The 25,841-nt window shown below is 64.5% G+C and overlaps 2 protein-coding genes across 2 annotated transcripts in view; both read left to right on the forward strand.

Annotated features, from left to right (window-relative positions):
* Window positions 1–25,841, forward strand: part of LOC116797962 (erythroblast NAD(P)(+)--arginine ADP-ribosyltransferase-like) — a 471,907-nt gene that overhangs the window by 133,408 nt on the left and 312,658 nt on the right. The gene's annotated exons all lie outside the window — the stretch shown is intronic.
* EPPK1 (epiplakin 1) lies at window positions 11,424–21,480 on the forward strand. Its single transcript, XM_032699316.1, has 2 exons — window positions 11,424–18,755; window positions 19,104–21,480. Exons 1-2 carry the CDS (start codon window positions 11,424–11,426, stop codon window positions 21,447–21,449), a joined length of 9,678 nt encoding a protein of 3,225 aa, XP_032555207.1. The 3' UTR covers window positions 21,450–21,480.

Here is a 25,841-nt window from a genome sequence, read left to right on the forward strand (position 1 = left end):
CCGAGAGCTCCAGGGGTGCTCCAGGTGTGGTCCCCGGGCATCGTGGTCCCAGTGCATCCGTCACCCGCCTGCCCCGTCCCAGCTGGGATGGCTGGGGGACAGTTGGGATGGGCCCAGCTGCCTGTCAGGATGGGATGGGGTGTCTGGAGGCCCTGGCTGTGTCCCTGCTCTGAGAGCTGGGGACACCTTGAGCACGGGGACTGTGCCCAGGTATTGCAGCGCCACAGCCCTTGCCTGGCACCTCCCCAGCTTGGGGAGTCCCAGATTCCACAAATGGGGGCTGCGGCCGTTCCCTCTGATCCTTCACCAGTGCTGGGGCTCTGCCTGGCTGCCCCCTCCCTATCCCAGTCCCCTTGGTTGCCCGACCCTGCTCTCATGGCTTCCACTCCCATTTCTCCACCGTTTCACCCTAAAACCCTCTCCTCACTCACTTCTTTTCTGAACGAACACAGAGCCAAAGGGACCAGGGCTGGAACTGTGCCGGCGAGTTTGTGCTGGGGCACGTCCCCTGTCACGCACGGGGGAGCCCCATGAACACCCCGGATTGGGGCCCCTCGCCTGGCGCTGCCACAGCCCCCCTGGAACGGGGCTGAGCCCGGGGCTCTCTGCGGCGCATCCACCAACACGTCCCGGGATGGTCCCGCGGCGCTGCCGGCACGGGCTGGAACGCCAACACGGGCTGGAACGCCGACACGAGCTGTGTTGCACATTCCTGAGCCTGTGGAAATCTCTTCCACCACTCCCAGCTGGGGCAACACGCCCGGCACCACCGGCACCACCAGCACCGCAGCCTGTGTCAGCCACATCCTGAGCCCCGGGCAGCGGTGCCGGCTCGGGAAGCAAAGGCAGCAGGGGCGGGCGGGCCGGGCCCACACCAAACTGTTTGCAGGGTGTTTACACGGACACAGACCCTGCGTGTGCAGCCCCCCAGGGCTGGGGGGTGACACAGTGGACAGGGACACCCGCCTGGAGCACGAGGGTGGGCACAAGGGGTCCCAGGGGGGCTGCACCATCCGCAGGGAGGCAGGAGCAGGGATGCCCTGGGGGAGCCTCTGTGGCCCACAGCACGTGTTGGGTTTGGGGTGTTGTGTCACCGGGGCAGTGGGTGAGTGGGTGGCAGCAGGTGTGTCCCCCCCAGACACCCCCTGTCCCCTCTCTGGGGTGTGAAGAAAGACGGTGCCAGGACAGGTACTCCAGTCCAAGGGGGCACAGCCCAGCTCCCACCGCTCTGCTCCCAGCTTTCCTGGCCCTGGCACAGCTCTGTCCTGGGCTGCTCCAGCTCCCACCTGCAGTTTGCACCCATGCCCTGGGTGAAGCCCTTGCCCAGTGCCCAGCTATGGTGTGGAATGGGAAAGGGAGAGATCCACAGCCCAGAGCCCTCTGAGCCCCTGCCTGGATACGGTGTGGGTGGGGAAGGAGTGAGAGACACCCTCTGGGCCCCCACCCTGCCCCACGCAAAGGCACCGTCTGGGCACAGGGCTGGGACACCAGTGGGGCTGGAGATGATGGCACAGTGGCGATGGAGGCTGGCAGGGCTGGAGGCCTCGGTAGCGATGGAGTCTGGCAGGGCTGGAGGCCTCGGTAGAGATGGAGTCTGGCAGGGCTGGAGGCCTCGGTCCCGGGCGGGTTGGCATCAACCCCCCGGCTCTGATCTCTGGCCAGGGCCAGCACATGCCCAGGCACACGCGTGCGAGGGTGCAGAACCACTGGCACGGCGGATGTGTGTGTGCCTGTGCCACTCTCACCTGTTCGAGGCACCGATCCTGGGCAGCAGAGCCCCGGCGGGCCCCTCCCGGCGCTGAGCTCAGCGCTGGCCCCGGCCCCGGCTTTGTGCCGCGCTCCCGCTGTGCCTCGCCCCTTCCCCAGCGTCCGCCCGCAGGGGTGGGGAGTGTGGCGTCCTGTGCCCAAGCTGGCACTCCTCATGCTGCCACTGCCACCCCAGAGCTGTGCTGAGCCCCCCTGCCAGATCCTCCCGAGCCAGGGGGCTGTGCCCTGTGCTGCCGGCCCTCGGGCTGTCCGTGGGCCCGGACTGGGACAGACGGACATGGTGCAGGGGGCCGGTGCTGCCCGGTGATGCCGGGCAGTGTGGGTGAGCTCTGGGGGCTCGGATGGGATGTCCCCGTGGGTGGCAGCCCTGCCAGCAGCAGCACAGTTTGCGGGGGTTGGAGTGGTCACCGGCTCTGCCAGCTCAGCCCAAGCCCCGTCACTCAGACCCAGCACCTTCCCCGCAGCCCCCGGGCAGGGAGCTGGGCACGGCGGCTCTGGCAGTGCACCCGTGACACCCAGCTCAGTCAGGCACCAGCTCACCAACGGGGGCTTTCCCTCTGTGGACGGCTCGTCCGACACTGAGTGACCACAGCCCGGCACCTCCGGGCTCCCCCTTCCCCGGGACCAACATCCCCGCGGGGCTGCGGCTCCGCAGCGGCACTGCAGGGGTGTCACGGAGGCTCCAGGAGCCGCGGCCGCCCACGGGCAGGGGAGAGGTGCCCAGGGCAGGGGAGAGGTGCCCAGGGCAGGGGAGAGGTGCCCAGGCCGGTCGCTCCCCGTCCTCGTCGGGAGCTTTGAAGAAGCCGCGCGTGGTTCAGTCGGATCCGCTGGAACCGCAGCTGCTCCTCACGGCTCGTTTGCCACCAGGGCCCCTTCCCTCTGCCCCGGGCAGCAGCAACCGCTCCGTGCTGGCAGGAGGAGCGTGGCAGGGCTCAGCACGGCCCAGCACAGCCCAGCACGGCCCAGTATGGCCCAGTACAGCTCAGCACGGCCCGGTATGGTCCAGTACAGCTCAGCATGGCCCAGTATGGCCCAGTACAGCTCAGCATGGCCCGGTATGGTCCAGCACAGTCCAGTACAGCCCAGTATGGCCCAGTACAGCTCAGTATGGCCCAGTATGGCCCAGTACAGCTCAGCATGGCCCAGTATGGTCCAGCACAGTCCAGTACAGCCCAGTATGGTCCAGGATGGCCCAGTTTAGCCCAGCACAGCCCAGCATGGTTCATCATAGCCCAGTATTGCCCAGCAAGGTGCAGGAATGCCCACCATGGCCCAGCACAGACCTGTATGGCTCACTACAGCCCAGCACAGCCCAGTATGGCCCAGCACAGCCCAGTACGGCCCAGGACAGTGCACTGGTTGTTGTGTGCTCAGCTGTGCTGCCCAGACAGGGACCCGAGGGCCCGTCCTTGCCTGTCCCTGCAGCCCAGCGGGGTGGTGATGCCCCACTGGCCTTGCCCGTGCCCGGTCCTGCTGCAGCCCCGGGGCTGTCCTGTCTCCCAGAGCGGGTCCCAGGGTCCCGGGGAGGCTGCAGGGAGGCTTTGCTGGCCCCCACCCCATCAGAGGGCGAGGGGGTTGGCACCTTGGAGCCTCGGCAGTGGGAAGCTCCACAGTGCCAGCACCGCTCCGTTGTGCCAGCGCCGAGCCCTCTGCGGTGCTGGCAAACACTCATCCCTGTTTGCTGATGGATTAAGGCTCCTTGGCAGCTCCTGGCAGCGACACCTCTCCCGATGCCTGGGAAGCTGTCGGGAACCTGCGCTGGTTTCTGGGATGCAGCCACCTCTCTCCGTGGGCTGCAGGGGCTGGGACGGGTGCAGTGGCAGATGCAGCCCCTGCCCTTCTCACTGGTGCTGCCCCTGTTTGGACATCGCCCCGGGAGTCTGGGACATGGTGCAGGCCCTGTCTTGGCCCCACAGCTCTGGGTGACCCTCCTGAGGGTCCCTCTGCCCTCCTGGAGCGCTGGCTCAGCGCTGCTGGAGCAACAGGCACAGAAGGGGGTTCCTGTCCGGGTGTTTGGCAGTGCCATTCCCATGGGAATGCTCCTCCACACGGGGGGAACCCCCACTGCTGGGGCTGGCTGCACCCACCGTGGGTACCAGGGCTCGGTGCCACACCAGGGGCTCGCCCAGCCAGGCCCGTGCCTGGATACCGGCACCTCTCCAGACAACACACTCCCACACACCACAAACATCTTGCCCAAGAGCCGCATCCCTCCCGCAGCACCTCACCCTGCAGGGTGGCACCGGAGGGGCTGCCGAGTGACCCCACTGCCCTGGGGGGCCCAACTTCCCCCCCCCGAGGTGCCTGGTGCTCTTTTGGGCCCCACCGAGCCCCGGTGGCAGCAGGGAGAGGGGAGGGGGTGCTCGGGGGGAGCAGGAGCGGGGTGTGGACCCGCAAGCAGGGTCTGGGGAGAGGGCGTGGGGCTGGCGACAGGGGCAGGGCAGGGGTGTTTGGGTGACTCAGGTGGCAACGAGATGGTTTGGGCATGTTTTGGGCGATTCAGGCTGCACGTACACATCCAGGGGTGTGGAGAAGGCTGGGGGGAGCAGGGAAGGGTCCCCCTCTCCACCCCGGCCGCCGTGGTGGTGGAGTCGGGCCCGCAGTGGGGTCTGTCAGCCCTGCAGCTGCAGCCCGGGGTCCCACAGTGGGGTCTGTGAGCCCTGCAGCTGCAGCCCAGGGTCCCAGAGTGGGGTCTGTCAGCCCTGCAGCTGCAGCCCAGGGTCCCAGAGTGGGGTCTGTCAGCCCTACATCTGCAGCCCAGGGTCCCACAGTGGGGTCTGTCAGCCCTGCAGCTGCAGCTCGGGGTCCCACAGTGGGGTCTGTCAGCCCTACATCTGCAGCCCGGGGTCCCACAGTGGGGTCTGTCAGCCCTACATCTGCAGCCCAGGGTCCCACAGTGGGGTCTCTCAGCCCTGCAGCTGCAGCCCAGGGTCCCACAGTGGGGTCTGTCAGCACTGCATCTGCAGCCCGGGGTCCCACAGTAGGGTCTGTCAGCCCTGTAGCTGCAGCCCAGGGTCCCAGAGTGGGGTCTGTCAGCCCTGCAGCTGCAGCCCAGGGTCCCGCAGTGGGGTCTGTCAGCCCTGTAGCTGCAGCCCAGGGTCCCAGAGTGGGGTCTGTCAGCCCTGCAGCTGCAGCCCAGGGTCCTGCAGTGGGGTCTGTCAGCACTGCAGCTGCAGCCCAGGGTCCGGCCGCCAGGACAAGGCGCAGGGGCACTGCTGGTGGAGGGGAGGGTTTGGGGTGTGGTGGGGAGAAGGATGAGGGGCTGCTGGGGACGAGGGCAGCTCTGGCCCCGGGGAGGGAGGTCTCTGTCCCTTGCTCTCAACTCCTCTGCAGAGGGCACAGCCCACCGGGACAGGGACACCTCCCACACCGCAGCCCTTTTGGGATGGGTGAACCCCTGCGAGGGGGGACTCCGGCACCCCGAGGGAGCCGTGGGGAGGGCTGGCCCGCGAGTTTCTGGCAGGGCTGGGCCGGTGTGTCATCCCCAGGGGCGGGGAAGGGCAAGGTTTTAAACGTGCTCTGGTCCCGGGCAGGAAGCAGCGGCGAAGCAGCGGGACCGCGGGCACCTGCCAGGTGAGCCCGTTCTGCCATCGCCGAGCGCAGGTGGGAGCGGTCGGGTGCAGAGGGGCCCGGCCGGGCACTGCGGGCCGTGCCGGGGGGCAGCAGCGGACGGAGGCCCTCGCCCGGTCCCCGGTATGCGCGGAATGCGGCACCGCTCCCGCCCGCCCGCCGGTCTGGCGGGGCTGAGCCGGGAGCCGGGGCGGGACCGTGGGCGTGGGGCAGCAGCCGCTCGGCGCTGTGGCACCCTGGGCACTGCCACCCCTCCCGGGGCACAGCGGGAGGGTGCTGGTTCCTGACCCCGGCACTTCCCAGGAGCGGGACAGGAGGGGTTGGCTGCCCGAACAGGACGGGAAAAGCCCGGGATGCCTCGGGGTTCCGATGGCATAGAGGGACTCGGTGGGTGCCGAGGAAGGGGTAGGTGGTGGGTCGGGGCAGGCGGGTCTCGCAGCGCCGTTCCACAGCACCCGGTGAAGTGGGTGCCTGGTGCATGGAGTTGTCCCTGTGGGCAGGGTGTGACCCCATCCCACTGCAGCCCCGCTCCTGGCACCGGGCAGGAGCCCGTCTGTCCCTGGCCATTGGGGGACCCCGAAATTGTGGCCCCCGAGCCGGGGCAGCCGGGCAGGCAGCGCTGCCCGGGAAGGGGTGCTGGGCTACTCCCAGCCCGCTCAGAGCAGGGCCCCCCAGAGTGCCCCGGCTACACTGCCTGTCTCTCCATCACCCTTTGTCACTGCCCTAGAAAACTTCTCTACCGCTCTCCCTCCCCTGAAACACCCCCGGCCTCCGCCTGTCCCCCCGGAGACCACCCCACAGACTCCCCCGGCCCCGCCAGCTCCAACCCCCAGTCCCAGCCCCTCCCAGCGCTCTGCTGTCCCTGCCCCTCAGACACCTCCTCCGCCACCCTCTCCCTGACACCGTGTCCCCTCTGCCAGTAAAACCTGTCCCTTTTCCCGGTCCCTGCTCAGGGCCCCCGGCAGCCTCTCCCTGCCCAGCCGGGTGCGGAGGTGCGGGTGGTGCCGCGGGTGCGGAGGTGCGGGTGCGGGACGCGGGGCAGCGGCGGTGCCGGGGGCCCTGGGGAGGGACGCGGGTGGCGGTGGGTGCACAGGGGCGACGGGGACCGGGGGTGGATGCACAGGGACGGCGGGGGCCGGGGGTGGGTGCACAGGGACAGCGGGGGCCGGGGGCTGGCGGTGGGTGCACAGGGGCGGCGGGGGCCGGGGGTGGATGCACAGGGGCGGAGGGGGCCGGGGGTGGGTGCACAGGGACGGCGGGGACTGGCGGTGGGTGCACAGGGACGGCGGAGGCTGGCGGTGGGTGCACAGGGACGGCGAGGGCCGGGGGTGGGTGCACAGGGGCGACGGGGGCTGGCGGTGGGTGCACAGGGACAGCGGGGACTGGCGGTGGGTGCACAGGGACAGCGGGGGCCGGGGGTGGGTGCACAGGGGCGGAGGGGGCCGGGGGTGGGTGCACAGGGACGGCGGGGGCTGGCGGTGGGTGCACAGGGACGGCGGAGGCTGGCGGTGGGTGCACAGGGACGGCGAGGGCCGGGGGTGGATGCACAGGGACAGCGGGGGCCGGGGGCCGGGGATGGGTGCACAGGGACGGCGGGGGCCGGGGGCTGGCGGTGGGTGTGCGGGGGCCACGGCTCACAGCGGTGCCAGCGCGTTCCCCCGCGCTGCCAGGAGCGAAAGCCGCGGAGCAGCGGTTGAGGATGCCAGGGAGAGGTGCCCGCGTCGGGGAGAGACCGTGGCCCCGGGGAGGTGGCAGGTGCCAACACCTCTGCCAGGAATCTCCGTGCCGTCGTAGGCAGAGTCGGTTACTCAAAGTTTCCGTGGGGCTGACGCCTTCTGACGAAAGGGAGCAGAGTCCTTCCCCCGCCGCGCACCCACCGCCTCTCCCAGCCCGGGCAGGGTGGGGGCAACACCTCCATCCTCGGGCCCCCAGCCCCGACGGCAGTTGGGTTCTCGAGCTGCCACAGTTATGGGCGGCAGTGCCCAAATTCCGTCTGCACTCCGGTGCCAGTCGCCAGCTTGGCTCTGGGACATGTGGGGACCTGCCTGGGGCTCTCCAGACACCGGAGCCACACCGGTGCTGGTCCCGGTGTGATTTGGCTTTGGGACATGTGGGGACCTGTCTGGGGCTCTCAATACCGGAGCCTCACCAGTGCTGGGACATGTGGGGACCCGCCTGGGGCTCTCCAGACACCGGAGCCTCACCAGTGCTGGTGTCGATGTGACTTGGCTTTGGGACATGTGGAGACCCGCCTCGGGCTCTCCAGACACCGGAGCCTCACCAGTGCTGGTGTCGATGTGACTTGGCTTTGGGACATGTGGAGACCCGCCTCGGGCTCTCCAGACACCGGAGCCTCTCCACTGCTGCCCACCGCTGTGCCCACGGCACGGCGGGGCTGAGCTCAGCTCCTCCCAAGCGCAGCACAGCCTGCACCATCCAACCCGGCATCTCTCTGTCCGGAAAGGGTTGTGGGGCCAGGAACAGCGTTCCGGACCCAGGACCAGGGCGGGCAGAGCCGGTGCCGAGGTGCTGCCAGCCCGACGTGTGTTTCGGGGGTGTGTGGCACGGGGCTGCCCGTCACTGGCGCGTGTGGGTGTGTGCACCCAGAGGAGGGACAGAGGGGGCGGCCCTGCGGGGTGGGGGAACTCCCTCGCTCCCACCCCAGAGCGCAGGACAGAGCGGCTCCTCCAGCTCTCGGCCAGCCGCTGGGCCCCTCGCCCTCCCGGCAGGATCCGCCCCTTCCCCATCAAGGAGAGACCCCCGAGTCCTCCCCTCTCTCCCCGTCCTTCCCGGAGGCAGCCCCGGGGCCTCCTGGCCGCCGTCCCCACCTCTTGGCGCCGGAGCCGGGCGCGATCCTGCTCCTGCAAACACAAACAGCATTGCCTGGGCAGATCCGAGCCGCGCTGACATCACCGGGCGGAGGGAGCCGGCTCCTGTCGGGACCTTTCCCCGGGCCGGGCAGCGAGCCCGGAGCGCGGCTGGGACAGAGGAGCCCTCGTGAGGAAAAGGTGCTGGCGTGGCCGGAGGGCAGGGGATGAGCCGGAGAGACACACGGGGACGGAGCCGGGCGCACCGAGCCCCGCTGGAGAGGCCGGTCCTGGGGCGAGCAGGGACCCGGGCACAGCACCCGCCGGCGCTGCCACCCTGCTCTTCGCTCCCTGGTGTTTACAGTGGTGGAGCCGGAGAGGACGCGGGTTTGTGAGCTCCGGACAGTGAGATACGGCTGGTCCGCACTGTCCCCACTCAGTGTGACCTCAGGAAGGATGTTGAGGTCCTGGAGCTGGTCCAGAGGAGGGCAACTAGGCTGGTGAAGGGACTGGAGCACAATTCCCATGAGGAGAGGCTGAGGGAGCTGGGGCTGTTCAGCCTGGAGAAGAGGAGGCTCAGGGGAGACCTCCTCACTCTCTACAACTCTCTGACAGGAGGGGGGAGCCAGCTGGGGGTTGGTCTCTTTTCCCGGGCAAATACCAGCAAGACAAGAGGGCTCGGTCTCAAGTTGTGCCAGGGGAGGTTTAGGTTGGATATTAGAAAGAATTTCTTTGCAGAGAGGGTGCTCAGCCATTGGAATGGGCTGCCCAGGGAGGGGGTGGATTCTCCGTCCCCGGAGACTTTTAAAAAGAGACTGGATGTGGCATCAGTGCCATGGTCTGGGAACCACGGCAGGGTTGGATCGAGGGTTGGACTTGATGATCTCGGAGGTCCCTTCCAACCCAGCTGATTCTGTGACTCTGTGATTCTCTGATTCTCTGCGGGAGGGTCAGTGTGACACCGGCTCCCCCCGGGGCTCTGTGCAGTGAATGCCCCGGGACAGCCCTGCCCTGGCTGTGTCCTCCCAGCTGGGTACAGAGGTGCCGGTGGACTCGGCTGCGGGAGCTCGGGCAAGTGGGTCTCCTCCATCTCCTGCAGCGCTCTGTGCTCGGCCCGTGGCCTCCCCTGCCCCTGTAGGGCCGCTCCAGGGCGCTGGCGCTGTGGTTCTGCCCTAGGGGACAGCACTCATGAGGGAATAAACCACCGGTGCTGCCCCGGCACAGCAGGACCTTTCCCCTCGCTCCTCAAACGTGCTCCGACCCCACAGCCTCCCGCCCGGGACCGATGGGTGCTGGCACGGGCGCCGTTCCGTGGGAGGCTGCGGGCAGGGAGGCTCCTCCCGCACCCTGTGCCGCAGCCACAGCCCGGAGGTTGGGGCTGACCACAGATCCCAGAGCGCAGCACGACCGTGCCGGGCCACGAGTGCCCTCAGACCTGCGGTGTGCACGGCCCGGCACCACAGCTCAGCACCACGGCCCAGGAACACAGCCCAGCACCACAGCTCAGCGCCACAGCCCAGGAACACAGCCCAGGAACACAGCTCAGCACCACAGCCCAGGAACACAGCCCAGGAACACAGCTCAGCACCACAGCCCAGCACCACGGCCCAGCACCATGACCCAGCACCACAGCTCAGCACCACAGCTCAGCACCACAGCCCAGGAACACAGCCCAGGAACACAGCCCAGCACCACAGCTCAGCACCACGGCCCAGCACCATGACCCAGCACCATGACCCAGCCCCACAGCTCAGCACCACAGCCCAACACCACAGCCCAGCACCACAGCCCAGCACCACAGCCCAGGAACACAGCCCAGCACCACAGCTCAGCACCACAGCCCAGGAACACAGCCCAGGAACACAGCTCAGCACCATGACCCAGCACCACAGCCCAGCACCATAACCCAGCATCACAGCTCAGCACCACAGCCCAGGAACACAGCCCAGCACCACAGCTCAGCACCACAGCCCAGCACCATGACCCAGCACCATGACCCAGCCCCACAGCTCAGCACCACAGCCCAACACCACAGCCCAGCACCACAGCCCAGCACCACAGCCCAGCACCATGACCCAGCACCACAGCCCAGCACCACAGCCCAGGAACACAGCTCAGCACCACAGCCCAGCACCACAGATCAGCCCCACAGCCCAGCCCCACAACCTCCTCTGCCCCCTGCAGCACCCTCACTGCACCGGGGCAGATCCCAGCGTGTCCTGGGGCTTTGCAAACGGGGGGGGGCAGGTTTGGATTAGGTGTTGCCTCACCCTGAGGCAGCCCCGGAGACCCTTTGCCTGGTGTCCACTGCTCACTGAGGTGGAGCCTCTGCCCTCCTTGCATTGCCTGGGGAGTGTGGGAAGGAGGGACAGCAGAAGGAGAGGGGGATTCATGTGGCAGCCACGGTGGGAGCACATGGACCTGCATGTCTGGAATCACAGAATCATGGAATTGTTTGGGTTGGAGGGACCTTAAAGCCCATCCAGTCCCATCCTGTCATGGGCAGGGACACCTTCCACTAGCCCAGGTTGCTCCAAGTCCCATCCAACGTGGCCTTGGACACTTCCAGGGATGGGGCAGCCACAGCTTCTCCTTTGTCAGGGCCTCCCCACCCTCCCAGGGAAGAATTCCTTCCCAATATCCCATCTAACCCTGCCCTCTGGCACTGGGAAGCCATTCCCTGTGTGCTGTCCCTCCATCCCTTGTCCCCAGTCCCCCTCCAGCTCTCCTGGAGCCCCTTCAGGCCCTGCAAGGGGCTCTCAGGTCTCCCTGGAGCCTTCTCTTCTCCAGGTGAACCCCCCAGCTCTCCCAGCCTGGCTCCAGAGCAGAGGGGCTCCAGCCCTGGGAGCAGCTCCGGGGCCTCCTCTGGACTCTCTCCAGCAGCTCCACATCCTTCTCATGTTGGGGCCTCAGAGCCGGAGGCAGCTCTGCAGATGGGGTCTCATCTCAGTGGGGCAGAATCCCCCCCTCTCCTGCTGCCCAACCGTGGGATCAGCCCAGGAAAAGGGGGTTTCTGGGTGCCAGTGCACACGGCTGGGGCACGTGGAGCTTCTCCTCCACCAACCCTTCGAGCTTGGCCGGATCCCTTGGGATGGCACATCGGGTTCAGACGTACTGAGCCTTTGGCTGTCGCTTCCTCCCGCCTGGGGGTGTGTGTGTGTGTTTATCCTTCTGATTTCCCTGCATTTGACATGCAAAGCACAAAAAGTTGATTTCTCACTGACGCTTCCCACTCTCCCCCCTCTCTCCAGAGTCCTGTGGAAGGCCTGCAGCGGGAGGATGGAGAGCAAGCCAGCAGTGAATGGCCACGCTGTCCCCAGCTTTCCCGGGGAAGACACGCCAGGGAGAAGCCCCTCGTGCCCGGAGGCGATGCCGCGCAAACAGCCGAGAGCAGCCGGCGGGGCCGCGGCGGGGCCGGATGCTCCCGGGGAGCCCTCGGAGGCAGCTGGCAGCATCGCTGGCGTGTATGTAGAGGCTTCAAAGAAGATAATGAGCTTTTATGAGGCCACCAGAGAGCACCTCCTGAGCCTGGAGCCGGCCCTCAGCCTCCTGGAGGCCCAGGCAGCCACGGGCTTGGTCGCCGACCCGGTGACGCGCCGGCGCGTCTCGGTGGCAGACGCCGTGCGCCTGGGGCTGGTGGGGCTGGAGCTGAAGGAGAGGCTGCTGGCAGCAGAGAGGGCTGCCACTGGCTTCCTGGACCCCTACACAGAGGAGAAAATCCCCCTGTACCAGGCGATGCAGAAGGAGCTGGTGGGTTGGGAGCAGGGCACGCAGCTGCTCCAGGCACAGATGGCAACCGGGGGCGTCATCGACCCGGCCACCGGGGCTCGACTGCCGGCGGATGTGGCCTGTGAGAGGGGGTATTTGGACGAAGAGATGAGCCGGCACCTCTCCGACCCCAGCCACGAGGACAGCAGAGGGTTCCTCGATCCCAGCACTACGGAGAAGGTCACCTATTCGGAGCTCAGGAAGAGGTGTGTCGTGGATCCGGCCTCGGGCTTCCTCCTCCTGCCCCTGCAAATCACGTTCCCGGGGCTGGGAGGGAGGGTGAGCAGCAGGGACCTGCGGGACTCGGGCATCATCAGCCACGACGTGTTCCGAGGCCTCGAGGAGGGAACGGTCTCTGCGCAGGAGTTGGCAGAGAACGACGTCGTCCAGCAGTTCCTGCGTGGGACGAGGAGTGTGGCCGGGGTTGTCCTGCCTTCTGGGGAGCAGAGGAGCCTTTACCAAGCACTGAGAGAGCATCTCCTCGTGCCTGGTGCTGCTCTGATGCTCCTGCAAGTCCAGGCCTCCACCGGCAGCCTGACAGACCCCCTGAAGAACAAAACCTACTCAGTGGATGAGGCTGTCAGGGTCGGTTTTATCGGCCCAGAGCTTCATGAGAAACTGTCTTCGGCTGAGAAAACCGTCACTGGATACAGAGACCCCTCCACTGGGGAGATGCTCTCCCTGTTCCAAGCCATCAGGAAGGGATTTGTCCCCAGGGACCACGGCCTCTGCCTTCTGGAGGCTCAGATGGCCACGGGGGGTGTGATCGCTCCGGGCAGGCACCTCCGTGTCCCCACAGAGACGGCCTGCGAGTGGGGGTACCTGGATGAGGCCACCAGACAGCTCCTCTCCAGCCCTCCTGACCACATGAAAGGGTTCTTTGACCCCAGCTCCAAGGAAAAGCTGAGTTATTCGGAGCTACTCCAGCGCTGCGTCACCGACCCCGGCACGGGGCTCCTGCTGCTGCCACTTGGTGGGGACGGTGGTGAAGGACCCCAGGGAACCCCCCTTTTCTTTGACCACAGGGCCCAAATGGCTCTGGAAAACACACGGGTGCCCATTTCTGTAGGGAAGTTCAAGGGCAAGTCGGTGTCCCTCTGGAAACTCCTCTTCTCTGACCACGTCCCTGGTGAGCGAAGAGCTGCCCTCGCCCAGCAGTTCCTGTCGGGAGCACTCTCCGCACAAGGACTGGGTGAGGCCGTCAGAGCTGCCGTCGAGGAAACGGCTGCCACTGCCAACGTCACCTTCGAGGGCCTGAGGGACCAGGTGACGGCCGACCAGCTCCTGAGCTCGGAAATCATCAACAAAGACTTGTTTAAGAAGCTCAAGGAGGGTGAAACGTCAGCCAAAGAAGTCGTGGGCATGGACACGGTCAGGAAGTACCTGCAGGGCACGGGGAGCATCGCTGGGCTGCTGCTCCCCGACTCCCAGGAGAAGATCAGCATCTACCAGGCCAAGAGGAAAGGACTTCTAAGGCCAGGGACGTCTCTGATCCTCCTGGAGGCACAGGCTGCCACGGGGTTTGTCATCGACCCCACCGCCAACAAAAGGTATTCCGTGGACGAGGCCTTGCGGGCGAACGTCATCGGCCCGGACGTTTACGACAAGCTGCTGGCTGCGGAGAAATCAGTCACCGGCTACAGAGATCCCTACTCAGGGAGCAAGATCTCCCTCTTCCAGGCCATGCAGAAGGAGCTGATCGTCAGGGACCACGGCATCCGCCTGCTCGAGGCCCAGATCGCCACCGGCGGCATCATCGACCCCGTGCACAGCCACCGCCTGCCCGTGGAGGTGGCCTACAAACGGGGCTACTTCGACAAGAAGATGAATTTAATCCTGTCCGACCCCAGCGACGACACCAAGGGCTTCTTCGACCCCAACACCCACGAGAACCTGACCTACCTGCAGCTGAAGGAGAAGTGCATCACCGAGCCCTCCACCGGGCTCTGCCTCCTCCCTCTGAACAGCAGGAAGCGCCAGTTCATCGACGAGGCCACCAGGAAGGTGTTCAGGAGCTCCTGGCTGTCCGTCAGGTTCGGGCGCCTGCGGGGGGAGAAGGTCTCTGTGTGGGACCTGCTGAACTCCGAGTACTTCAGCGAGGGGAGGCGCCGGGAGATTTTCAACCACTTCCAGCTGAGGAAGCTCAGCCTGGAGCAAATCCGACTCCTGCTGGAGGAGGAAATGAAGAAGTGGGCCCCCATCAAGTTCCCGGCCATGCGGGGCAGCGTCAGTGCTTACCACCTGATGGAAACGGGCGTCATCGACAGGGCCCTGTTTGAGAGGGTGCTGGAGGGATCCGTCACCCCAGAGCAGGTCCTGCACATGGACTCTGTCAGGAAGTACCTCTATGGCTCGGGCAGCATCGGGGGGATCGTGCTCCAGCCATCGAACCAGAGGATGAGCATTTACGAGGCCATGAAGCAGAACATTGTGGTGCCAGGAGTGGCCCTGCCCCTGCTGGAGGCCCAGGCTGCCACGGGCTTCATCATCGACCCCGTGAACAACCAGAAGCTCCGTGTGGACGAGGCCGTCAGGGAGGGAGTCATCGGCCCGGACGTCCACGAGAAGCTGCAGCACGCGGAGGGGGCCGTGACGGGCTACAGAGACCCTTTCACGGGCAAGAAGATCCCCCTCTTCCAGGCCATGAAGAAGGGCCTGATCACGGACAAACAGGCCATGCAGCTCATGGAGGTGCAGATGGCCACAGGAGGCATCATTGACCCAGCGTGTGGCCACCACATCCCCCTGGAGTCGGCCCAGCAGCGAGGGTGCCTGGATGAGGACACGAGCAAGGCCCTTTCCAAACCCAGTGAGGAGCACAGAGCCTTCTGCCTCCCGGACAGCAAAGAGTCCGTGACCTACGCTGAGCTAATCCAGCACTGCCAGAAGGACGACGTCTCCGGCTTCCACTTGCTGCCTCTGCCCCAGACAGCCGCTCCTGCCTACACCGATGAGCAAATCCAACAGATTTTCAAGGAAACCACGGTGAAGGAGAAAGGGGTTTCCCTCTGGGAGCTCATCCACTCGGGGTATTTCACTGAGGAGCAGAGGGGCGACTTCGTGGAGAGGTTCCGCTCCGAGGACCTGTCGCTGCAGCAGCTGGTGGCTCTTGTGCTCAGGCTCGTGGGGGACATGGAGATGAAGGCCCGGACCCAGATGTCCCTGGAGGGCCTGCGGGGCAGTGTCCCCGTGGTCTGGCTGCTGGACACTGGCATCATTTCTGAGAAGACGTTTGAAGAGCTGGCTCAGGGCATTAGAACTCCCGAGGAAGTGGCTGCGATGGAGGGCGTGAAGAGGTACCTGCAGGGCACGGGCAGCATCGCCGGCGTCTTCATAGAGGCGTCCAAACAGAAGATGAGCTTCTACGATGCCATGAAAAACAACCTCCTCCTCCCCGGGGCTGCTCTGAGGCTACTGGAGGCTCAGGCAGCCACAGGATACCTGACTGACCCTGCAACGAGCCGCAGGCTCAGCGTGAGGGACGCTGTGAGAGCGGCTGTTGTGGGCGAAGAGCTCACCGAGAAACTCCTCCTCGCCGAGCGGGCCGTGACGGGGTACACGGATCCCTACACGGGGGGCTCCATCTCCCTGTGCCAGGCGCTCAGGAAGGAGCTGATCCCCCTGGCAGAGGCTGTTCCCTTGCTGGAGGCCCAGCTGGCCACGGGAGGGGTCGTCGATCCCATCCACCACCTCCACCTGCCGCTCCAGGCCGCGTGCAGGTACGGCTTCTACGACGAGGGCATGAACCAGACCCTGTCTCAGCTGAACGACAGCACCAAGGCCTTTTTTGATCCCAACACCAAGGAGAACGTGACCTACCAGCAGCTGAAGGAGCGGTGCATTCGCGAGCCCGAGTCGGGGCTGTGGCTCCTCCCGCTGTCGGAAAACTCCATGTTCTGTGTGGATGAACAGACCATGGAAGTGCTGAAGTCTGTGACTGTCTGCGTCAACGTGGGGCGGTTCAAGGGACAGACAGTGTCTGTCTGGGACCTCCTCAACTCCGAATACTTCTCAGACAGCAAGAGGAGGGAGCTGGTGCGAAAGTACAAAGATGAGAAGACCGAAGTGCTGCAGGAGATCACAACGATTATCACCACGATCATCCAAGAGACCGAGGCACAAGGCAAGAAGTTTGCATTCCAGGGCCTGCGGAAAAGAGTATCTGCCAGTGACCTCTTCCAGTCCCAACTCATAGACAAAAAGACCCTCGACGAGCTCAACCAGGGGAAGAAAACTGTCAAAGAAGTCACTGAGATGGAGTCTGTCCGCAGGTACCTGGAGGGCAGCAATTTCATAGCAGGGGTCCTCATACAGCCAAGCAACGAGAAGATGAGCATCTACCAGGCCATGTGGAAGGGCATCCTGAGGCCAGGGACTGCCCTGGTGCTGCTGGAGGCGCAGGCAGCCACCGGCTACATCATCGACCCCGAGAAAAACCAGAAGTTTTCCGTGGAGGAAGCGTTAAAGGAGGGTCTGATCGGAGGGGAGATTTTTGAAAAGCTGCTCTGCGCAGAGAGAGCCGTGACGGGCTACACCGACCCCTACACCAAAGCCCCGATGTCCCTGTTCGAAGCCATGAACCAGGGGCTGATTGTGAAGAGCCACGGCATCCGCCTGCTCGAGGCCCAGATCGCCACCGGCGGCATCATCGACCCCGTGCACAGCCACCGCCTGCCCGTGGAGGTGGCCTACAAACGGGGCTACTTCAACCAGGAGATGAACCAGATCCTGTCCGACCCCAGCGACGACACCAAGGGCTTCTTCGACCCCAACACCCACGAGAACCTGACCTACATGCAGCTGCTGGAGAGGTGCGTCCAAGACCCCGAGACTGGGCTGTACATGCTGCAAGTTGTAAAGGAAGGAGGGAAGTACTTCTACATTGACGAGTCCACAAAACAGGCTCTGCGCTCGAAGCCCCTCCAGGTGAAGGTCGGCAAGTTCAAGGGCCAGACGGTTTCCGTCTGGGAAGTGCTCTGCTCTCACTACATCTCGGAGCAGAAAAGGAAAGAGCTGGTGATGCAGTACAAGAGCAAAACCCTGACACTGGAAAATCTGATATCCCTCATCTTGAAAATCATCGAGGACACGGAGCAAAGAGCAGAAGCCCTCAAGGTCAAGGGACTGCGGGGGGAGGTGTCGGTGTCAGAACTGTTCAACTCCGAGATAATCGACAAGAAAACCCTGGACCAGCTGCACGATGGGAGTCTCACACTTGCCGCCCTCACAAAGAGGGACAGCATCCAAAGGTACCTGGACGGCACCGGGAGCATCGCCGGGGTTCTTCTCCCACAGAGGAAGGAGAAGATGAGCATCTACCAGGCACTGAAGAAGGGCCTCCTCACAGAGCAGTGTGCACTGGGGCTGCTGGAAGCACAGGTGGCCACCGGCTTCCTCATCGACCCCCTGAGCAACCAGAAGCTCCCGGTGGGCGAGGCCGTGGCGTCTGGGCTGGTGGGCAGCGAACTGCACGAGCCGCTGCTGCTGGCAGAGAAAGCCGTGACGGGATACACGGATCCTCAAACGGGAGATAAAATATCCCTCTTCCAGGCCGTGAGGCAGAAGAGAACAGCCAGGGACCACGGCATCCGCCTGCTCGAGGCCCAGCTCGCCACCGGCGGCATCGTCGACCCCGCGCACGGCCACCGCCTGCCCCTGGAGGTGGCCTATCGGCGCGGGCACCTGGACGAGGACACGTTCCTCCTGCTCTCGGACCCAGACCACGGCAGCAAAGGCTTCATAGACCCAAACACCCGCGAGAAGATCAGCTACAGTCAGCTCCTGCAGAGGTGTGCCAAGGACGGGGAGAGCGGCTTGTACCTGCTGCAGGTCCTGGAAAAGCAGGACGACTATTTCTACGTCGACGAGCAAACGAAGAACACCCTGCTGTGTACAATGGTCCAAGTGCCCGTGGGGAAATACAAGGGACAAGTGTTGTCTCTGTGGGAACTTCTCTGCTCCGAGTACATCACGGAGGAGAAAAGGAAAGAACTGCTGAAAAAATACAAAGCGGAATCTCAACACATACTGCAAGGAATCATTGAGATAATACTGAAGATCATCAGGGAAAAAGAGGAGGACAGAAGTGATGTCTGGTTCCAGGGGATCCGACAGCAAATAACAGCGTCAGAACTGCTCAGTGCACAAATAATTACAGAGGAAACCGTAGAAAAACTCCACGAAGGAAAAGAGACGGCTCAGGAAATAGCACAGATGGACAGTGTGAGGAGATACCTCGAGGGAACTGGAAGCATTGCCGGCGTGCTGGTGCCCTCCAAGGCTGATCCCAGCAAGATGGAGAAGATGAGCATCTACCAGGCCATGTGGAAGGGCATCCTGAGGCAGGGCACGGCCCTGGTGCTGCTGGAGGCGCAGGCGGCCACGGGCTTCATCATTGACCCAGTCAACAACCAGAAGCTGTCGGTGGACGAGGCTGTGTCGGCCGGGCTGGTGGGCAGCGAGCTACAAAAGAAACTTCTCAGTGCAGAGAGAGCAGTGACAGGATACACCCACCCCTGCACAGGGCAAAAGATGTCCCTCTTCCAGGCCATGCAGAAGGATCTCATCGTCAGGGACCACGGCATCCGCCTGCTCGAGGCCCAGATCGCCACCGGCGGCATCATCGACCCCGTGCACAGCCACCGCCTGCCCGTGGAGGTGGCCTACAAACGGGGCTACTTCGACCAGGAGATGAACCAGATCCTGTCTGACCCCACCGACGACACCAAGGGCTTCTTCGACCCCAACACCCACGAGAACCTGACCTACGTGCAGCTGCTGCGCCGCTGCGTCCCCGACCCCGACACGGGGCTGCTCATGCTGCAGCTGATGGACAAGGGCTCCGTGCTCCACCAGCTCACCGAGGACGCCCGCAAAGCCCTGCAGGCCGCCCGCACCACCCTCAGCCTGGGGCTCTTCCAGGGCCAGAGCGTCACCCTCTGGGAGCTCCTCTTCTCCCGCTACGTCCCCGACCACCGGCGCCAGGACCTCCTGCGCAGGTACAAGGCGGGGACGGTCACCACAGCCGAGATGATCGACATCCTCACCACCATCGTCACCAGGGCCGAGGCCCAGGGCATTGGGGCTGACATGGGCCCTAAGAGCACACAGCAGGACACCCCACCAAAGCCAGGTCAGAATGGTGAGACCACAGGATCCCAGCAGGACTGGGAACAGGAGAAGGAGCTGGAGAAGGAGAAGGAGAAGGAGAAGGAGCTGGAGCTGGAGCTGGAGCGGTCCCTCAAGTCCCACACTGTCGAGGTCTCTGCAGGCGACTTCCAGGGCAGGAAGGTGTCCCTGTGGGAGCTCCTCTTCTCCCACTACGTGTCCCAGGCCAAGCGGCAGGAGCTGCTGGGGCGGGTGCGGGCCGGGAGCCTGGCGCTGGCCGAGCTGGCCACGCTGCTCAGCCGGCTGGTGGAGGAGGCGGCGCAGCGCAGCAGCAGCGTGAAGTTCACGGGCCTGCGCAGGCAGGTGACGGCCTCGGACCTGCTGGACTCGGGCATCATCGACAGGGACACACTGGCCCAGCTGGTGCAGGGCTCCAGGACGGTGCAGGAGGTGACCCAAATGGCCTCCGTCAAGCGCTACCTGGACGGCACGGGCGTCATCGCCGGCGTGCTGGTGCCCTCCAAGGCCGACCCCGGCAAGATGGAGAAGATGAGCATCTACCAGGCCATGTGGAAGGGCATCCTGAGGCAGGGCACGGCCCTGGTGCTGCTGGAGGCGCAGGCGGCCACGGGCTTCATGGTGGACCCCGTGAGCAACCAGAAGCTGTCGGTGGACGAGGCCGTGTCGGCCGGGCTGGTGGGCAGCGAGCTGCAGGAGAAGCTGCTGTCGGCCGAGCGGGCCGTGACGGGCTACTCCGACCCCTACACGGGCGACAAGATCTCCCTCTTCCAGGCCATGCAGAAGGAGCTCATCGTCAGGGACCACGGCATCCGCCTGCTCGAGGCCCAGATCGCCACCGGCGGCATCATCGACCCCGTGCACAGCCACCGCCTGCCCGTGGAGGTGGCCTACAAACGGGGCTACTTCGACCAGGAGATGAACCAGATCCTGTCTGACCCCACTGATGACACCAAGGGCTTCTTCGACCCCAACACCCACGAGAACCTGACCTACGTGCAGCTGCTGCGCCGCTGCGTCCCCGACCCCGACACGGGGCTGCTCATGCTGCAGCTGATGGACAAGGGCTCCGTGCTCCACCAGCTCACCGAGGACGCCCGCAAAGCCCTGCAGGCCGCCCGCACCACCCTCAGCCTGGGGCTCTTCCAGGGCCAGAGCGTCACCCTCTGGGAGCTCCTCTTCTCCCGCTACGTCCCCGACCACCGGCGCCAGGACCTCCTGCGCAGGTACAAGGCGGGGACGGTCACCACAGCCGAGATGATCGACATCCTCACCACCATCGTCACCAGGGCCGAGGCCCAGGGCCTTGGGGCTGACCTGGCCCCTAACAGCACACAGCAAGATGAACCACCAAAGCCAGGCCAGAACGGTGAGGCCACAGGATCCCAGCAGGACTGGAAACAGGAGAAGGAGCTGGAGAAGGAGAAGGAGAAGGAGCTGGAGCTGGAGCTGGAGCGGTCCCTCAAGTCCCGCACTGTCGAGGTCTCAGCAGGCGACTTCCAGGGCAGGAAGGTGTCCCTGTGGGAACTCCTCTTCTCCCACTACGTGTCCCAGGCCAAGCGGCAGGAGCTGCTGGGGCGGGTGCGGGCCGGGAGCCTGGCGCTGGCCGAGCTGGCCACGCTGCTCAGCCGGCTGGTGGAGGAGGCGGCGCAGCGCAGCAGCAGCGTGAAGTTCACGGGCCTGCGCAGGCAGGTGACGGCCTCGGACCTGCTGGACTCGGGCATCATCGACAGGGACACGCTGGCCCAGCTGGAGCAGGGCTCCAGGACGGTGCAGGAGGTGACCCAAATGGCCTCCGTCAAGCGCTACCTGGACGGCACGGGCGTCATCGCCGGCGTGCTGGTGCCCTCCAAGGCCGACCCCGGCAAGATGGAGAAGATGAGCATCTACCAGGCCATGTGGAAGGGTATCCTGAGGCAGGGCACGGCCCTGGTGCTGCTGGAGGCGCAGGCGGCCACGGGCTTCATGGTGGACCCCGTGAGCAACCAGAAGCTGTCGGTGGACGAGGCCGTGTCGGCCGGGCTGGTGGGCAGCGAGCTGCAGGAGAAGCTGCTGTCGGCCGAGCGGGCCGTGACGGGCTACTCCGACCCCTACACGGGCGACAAGATCTCCCTCTTCCAGGCCATGCAGAAGGAGTTGATCGTCAGGGACCACGGCATCCGCCTGCTCGAGGCCCAGATCGCCACCGGCGGCATCATCGACCCCGTGCACAGCCACCGCCTGCCCGTGGAGGTGGCCTACAAACGGGGCTACTTCGACCAGGAGATGAACCAGGTCCTGTCTGACCCCACCGATGACACCAAGGGCTTCTTCGACCCCAACACCCACGAGAACCTGACCTACGTGCAGCTGCTGCGCCGCTGCGTCCCCGACCCCGACACGGGGCTTTATTTCCTTAAAATTCTTAGATAATACTTGCAAAACCTTTTGATATTTCTGTTTGTTACTGCCCGGGGGAAGAATGTTGCTCTTGTGAATAATTCTTTTGCCTCCTGTGTTTGCCTTTCTTTTTTTAAATGGTTTTTTTTTGAACGTTTCTGATCCCACTGAGGGAATTTCCTCCTCTGATCTCTCTGCTTTCCTGCCCCCACCCTCCTCAGGTGCAGCTTTGAAGTGCCTCCCCTGAGCAGTGTCTGGGCCGTGCTTTGACCTTTGTCTTGGGTCCTCTTTCAGGAACAGAGGAACCAGCCCGGGTTATCTCAGGTCACTGTGGTGAAATGTGTCGCCCTCCTTTTCCTCACCCAGGTTTAAGTGCAGGTCCCTGTTCCGTGTGGGTGTTGCTGTGACGGCTATTTTTATCCACCTTCTCCTCTGTTTTCTTGCACATGGTGGATATTTTTCCCAGCAGCTTTTCAGGGCGACACTCGAGTTGCAGGTTTTCCAGCCTGAGTTTTGCATGGAGGGCAGATTTCCGTGTGGGCAGGATTTCAGGCTGGCTTTGGGTGTCACCTGCGTGGGTCTCCCTCCTCCCACAGCCTCTCCAGCTTTTCTAGGAGGTGTCTGGAGTACAAACTCCCTCAGCCCAGAGGGCTTTGGTCCCTTGCTTTGCTTCCCTTCCCTCTGTGGGGAGGGACTCACACAGGAGCTGAGAGCCTGGAACGTCCCTGGCCCTGCCATGGTTTTAGTCTGTCCAGCCCCAGCACAGCCTCCATCCCCCTCCTTCCCGTTGCCCTCCTGTGTCCTGAGTGGCTCAGCCCACGTGCCACCCTCCAGGAGAGGAGCAGCCCTGGAGCCACTCTACTGTGGACTTCAGGGATGAATAGTTCTACTGCTGTTTAATAGAGGGAAACCTGACCTCCTTAAACGCTGCCTGGGGCTGTTTGCCTTAATTAACCCGGTAACGTCCTGGAAAATGGAGCTTTGGCCCAGCCTGTGCAGCCAATACCTGGGAATGAAGTGTAGAGGAGCTGTGGCACTCCTGACTTTAACCTGCTGTGGAGCCTGGAGATTTACACAGGCTCAAAAATGATGGGACAAATTAATGGGAGACAAGTCACAGAAACACAGAATGGTTTGAGTGGGAAGGGACCTTGAAGCCCACCCAGTCCCATCACCCCTGCCAGGGACACCTTCCACCAGACCAGGTTGCTCCCAGCCCTGTCCAGCCTGGCCTTGGGCACCTCCATGGATGGGGCAGCCACAGCTTCTCTGGGCAACCTGTGCCAGGGCCTCCCCACCCTCCCAGCCAGGAATTCCTTCCCAGTACCCCACCCAACTCTGCCCTCTGGCAGTGGGAAGCCGTTCCCTGCGTCCTGTCCCTCCAGGCCCTTGTCCAAAATCCTTCTCCAGCTCTCTTGCAGGCCCCCTTTAGGTACTGAAAAGCCACAACAGGGTGTCCTCAGGGCCTTCTCATCCTGGAAACTCTATTTCCTGCTCCACAACAGCAAACAGGAGCAGCCGGTGTCGGGGCCCTGTGACTCCCGACCGTGCCGGCAGAGCCGGAGCCCCTGTGGCTGCTGCCTGCCCTGTGCCGGGAGTGCCACGCCGTGCCATGGGCTGGGACACCTCACAGGGACGGGGCACGAGACTCCCTGGGCTCCAGCAGCCCCCGGAGCAGGGCCCTGGCCCCTCCAGAGATCAAAGCCTGGCCCCAGCTGAGTGTGACGGAGCCTCCAGAGCCTCCAGAGCCTCCAGAGCCTCTGGAGCCTCTGGAGCCTGCAGACCTTGTCCTCTGTGCCACACTGCCCTGCCCCCCTCCCCACCTTCCCTCCTGCTCGTAGAACCTCACGGTCATGGAATGCTTGGGGTTGGAAAAGCCCTCTGAGTCCACAGAGTCCCACTGCCCCCCCCAGCACTGCCAAGGCCACCCCTGACCATGTCCCCAAGTGCCACACCCACAGGGCTCTTCAATTGATGTCCCCAAGTGCCACACCCACAGGGCTGTTCAATCCATGTCCCCAAGTGCCACAGGGCCGTTCAATCCATGTCCCCAAGTGCCACACCCACAGGGCTGTTCAATCCATGTCCCCAAGTGCCACACCCACAGGGCTGTTCAATCCATGTCCCCAAGTGCCACACCCACAGGGCTGTTCAGTCCCTGCCCCCAAGTGCCACACCCACAGGGCTGTTCAATCCATGTCCCCAGGTGCCACACCCACGGGGTTGTTCAATCCATGTCCCCAAGTGCCACACCCACAGGGCTGTTCAGTCCATGTCCCCAAGTGCCACACCCACAGGGCTGTTCAGTCCATGTCCCCAAGTGCCACACCCACGGGGTTGTTCAATCCATGTCCCCAAGTGCCACACCCACAGGGCTGTTCAATTGATGTCCCCAAGTGCCACACCCACAGGGCTGTTCAATTGATGTCCCCAAGTGCCACACCCACAGGGCTGTTCAATCCATGTCCCCAAGTGCCACACCCACAGGGCTGTTCAATCCATGTCCCCAAGTGCCACACCCACAGGGCCGTTCAATCCATGTCCCCAAGTGCCACACCCACAGGGCCGTTCAGTCTATGTCCCCAAGTGCCACACCCACAGGGCTGTTCAATCCATGTCCCCCAGTGCCACACCCACAGGGCTGTTCAATCCATGTCCCCAAGTGCCACACCCACAGAGTTATTCAGTCCATGTCCCCAAGTGCCACACCCACAGAGTTGTTCAGTCCATGTCCCCAAGTGCCACACCCACAGGGCTGTTCAATCCATGTCCCCCAGTGCCACACCCACAGGGCTGTTCAATCCATGTCCCCAAGTGCCACACCCACAGGGCTGTTCAGTCCATGTCCCCAAGTGCCACACCCACAGGGCTGTTCAGTCCCCCCGGGAATGGGGACCCCACCCCTGCCCTGGGGAGCTGTGCCAGGGAAGCCCTGGATGCCCCGTGGTGGGGAGTGGGACCAGACCCTGCTGTGCACAGCAAACCCCGTGTCCCAGAGCACCCCCTGGGTTCCTGGATACTGGGAAGGAATTCCTCCCTGGGAGGGTGGGGAGGCCCTGGCACAGGTTGCCCAGAGCAGTTGTGGCTGCTCCTGGATCCCTGGAAGTGTCCCAGGCCAGGTTGGACGGGGTTTGGAGCAACCCGGGCTGGTGGGAGGTGTCCCTGCCCGTGGCAGGGGTGGAACTGGGTGATCTTTAAATCCCTTCCCACCCAAACCATCCCGTGATTCCAGGAGCTCCTGGCAGAGGCACATCTCCCTTTGCTCTGGGCACAGCCCCCCGGGCACGTTTTGGGAGCTCTTGGCCAAGCAGAGCAGCCACATTTAGGGGAGTCATTTATCAAGGGATGATCTCTGGGGCAGGACTTCCCCCCGTCTGCCCTCGGCAGGACGTTCTGCCAGCGCCCACCGGCCGTCCCCTGTGTCCAAGGAGTTGGGGGGACAGGTGGCTGACCCTGGCTCTGGGAGAAGGGCCGTGGAGCTGCATCCAGCTGGGGACAGAGCGAAGGGCAGAGCCCACCAGCTCCACTCAGCTCTGCACGTCCTCTGGTGCCCACGGGGTCGAGGGGGCTCAGGGCTCGGGGGGCTCAAGGGTCGGGGGGTTCAGGGGTTGGGGGGCTCAGGGTTTGGGGGGTTCAGGGGTCGGGGGGTTCAGGGGTCGAGGGGCTCAGGGGTTGAGGGGGCTCAGGGGTTGAGGGGGCTCAGGGGTTGGGGGACTCAGGGTTTGGGGGACTCAGATGTTGGGGGGCTCAGGGGTCGGGGGACTCAGGGGTCAGGGGGCTCAAGGATCAGGGGGCTCAGGGGCCGAGGGGGCTTAGGGTTTGTGGGGCTCAGGGTTTGGGGGGCTCAGGGGTCAGGGGACTCAGGGGCCGGGGGGCTCAGGGGCCGGGGGGCTCAGGGGCCGGGGGGATCAGAGGTCAGGGGACTCAGGGGTCGGGGGGCTCAGGGGTCGGGGGCCTCGGGCTCCCCCAGAGCAGGCACTGCACAATCAGAGCTCAGTCCACACTGTGCCCTGTTCCTGATGTGCCCTCAGGGGACAACAGGACTGTGCCTGGGGGGGACCTGGACCAGATCTCGAGCAGGATCCTCCCCCTCCCTGTGAGCTGAAGCTGCCAAGGGAAACTCGGCTGCCAGGAAGCCAAACAAGAAACAAGTTCCCCTGTGCAGGAAGCAGCTGCAGCCGTGGTTCACCCCTGGCACCACCCCAGTGCCCCTGGCACCACCCCAGTGCCCCTGGCACCTTCCCAGCACCTCTGGCACCACCCCACCATGCCTGGCACCACCCCAGCATGCCAAGCCTATCTCCCTCCCGGCCCCTGCCACTGGCCAGGTGCCTTCAAGCACCAGGAAGTCCTGGCCGATCCCTGTTTCCCAGGAATTACACGTCAGGGCAGAGGATGCTCGAGAGCCCCTTTCCCGCGGAGATC

Source organism: Chiroxiphia lanceolata, chromosome 1, assembly GCF_009829145.1.
Source record: "Chiroxiphia lanceolata isolate bChiLan1 chromosome 1, bChiLan1.pri, whole genome shotgun sequence".
Classification (NCBI taxonomy): Eukaryota; Metazoa; Chordata; class Aves; order Passeriformes; family Pipridae; genus Chiroxiphia; species Chiroxiphia lanceolata.

What these genes read in the sequence shown, in the direction of transcription:
- EPPK1 (XM_032699316.1), top strand. Translation starts at nt 11,424, where the DNA reads ATGGAGAGCAAGCCAGCAGTGAATGGCCACGCTGTCCCCAGCTTTCCC. An exon ending in AGCTGATGGACAAGGGCTCC is followed by an intron (nt 18,756 to 19,103) that starts GTGCTCCACCAG and finishes AAGGAGCTGGAG; the next exon opens with AAGGAGAAGGAGAAGGAGAA.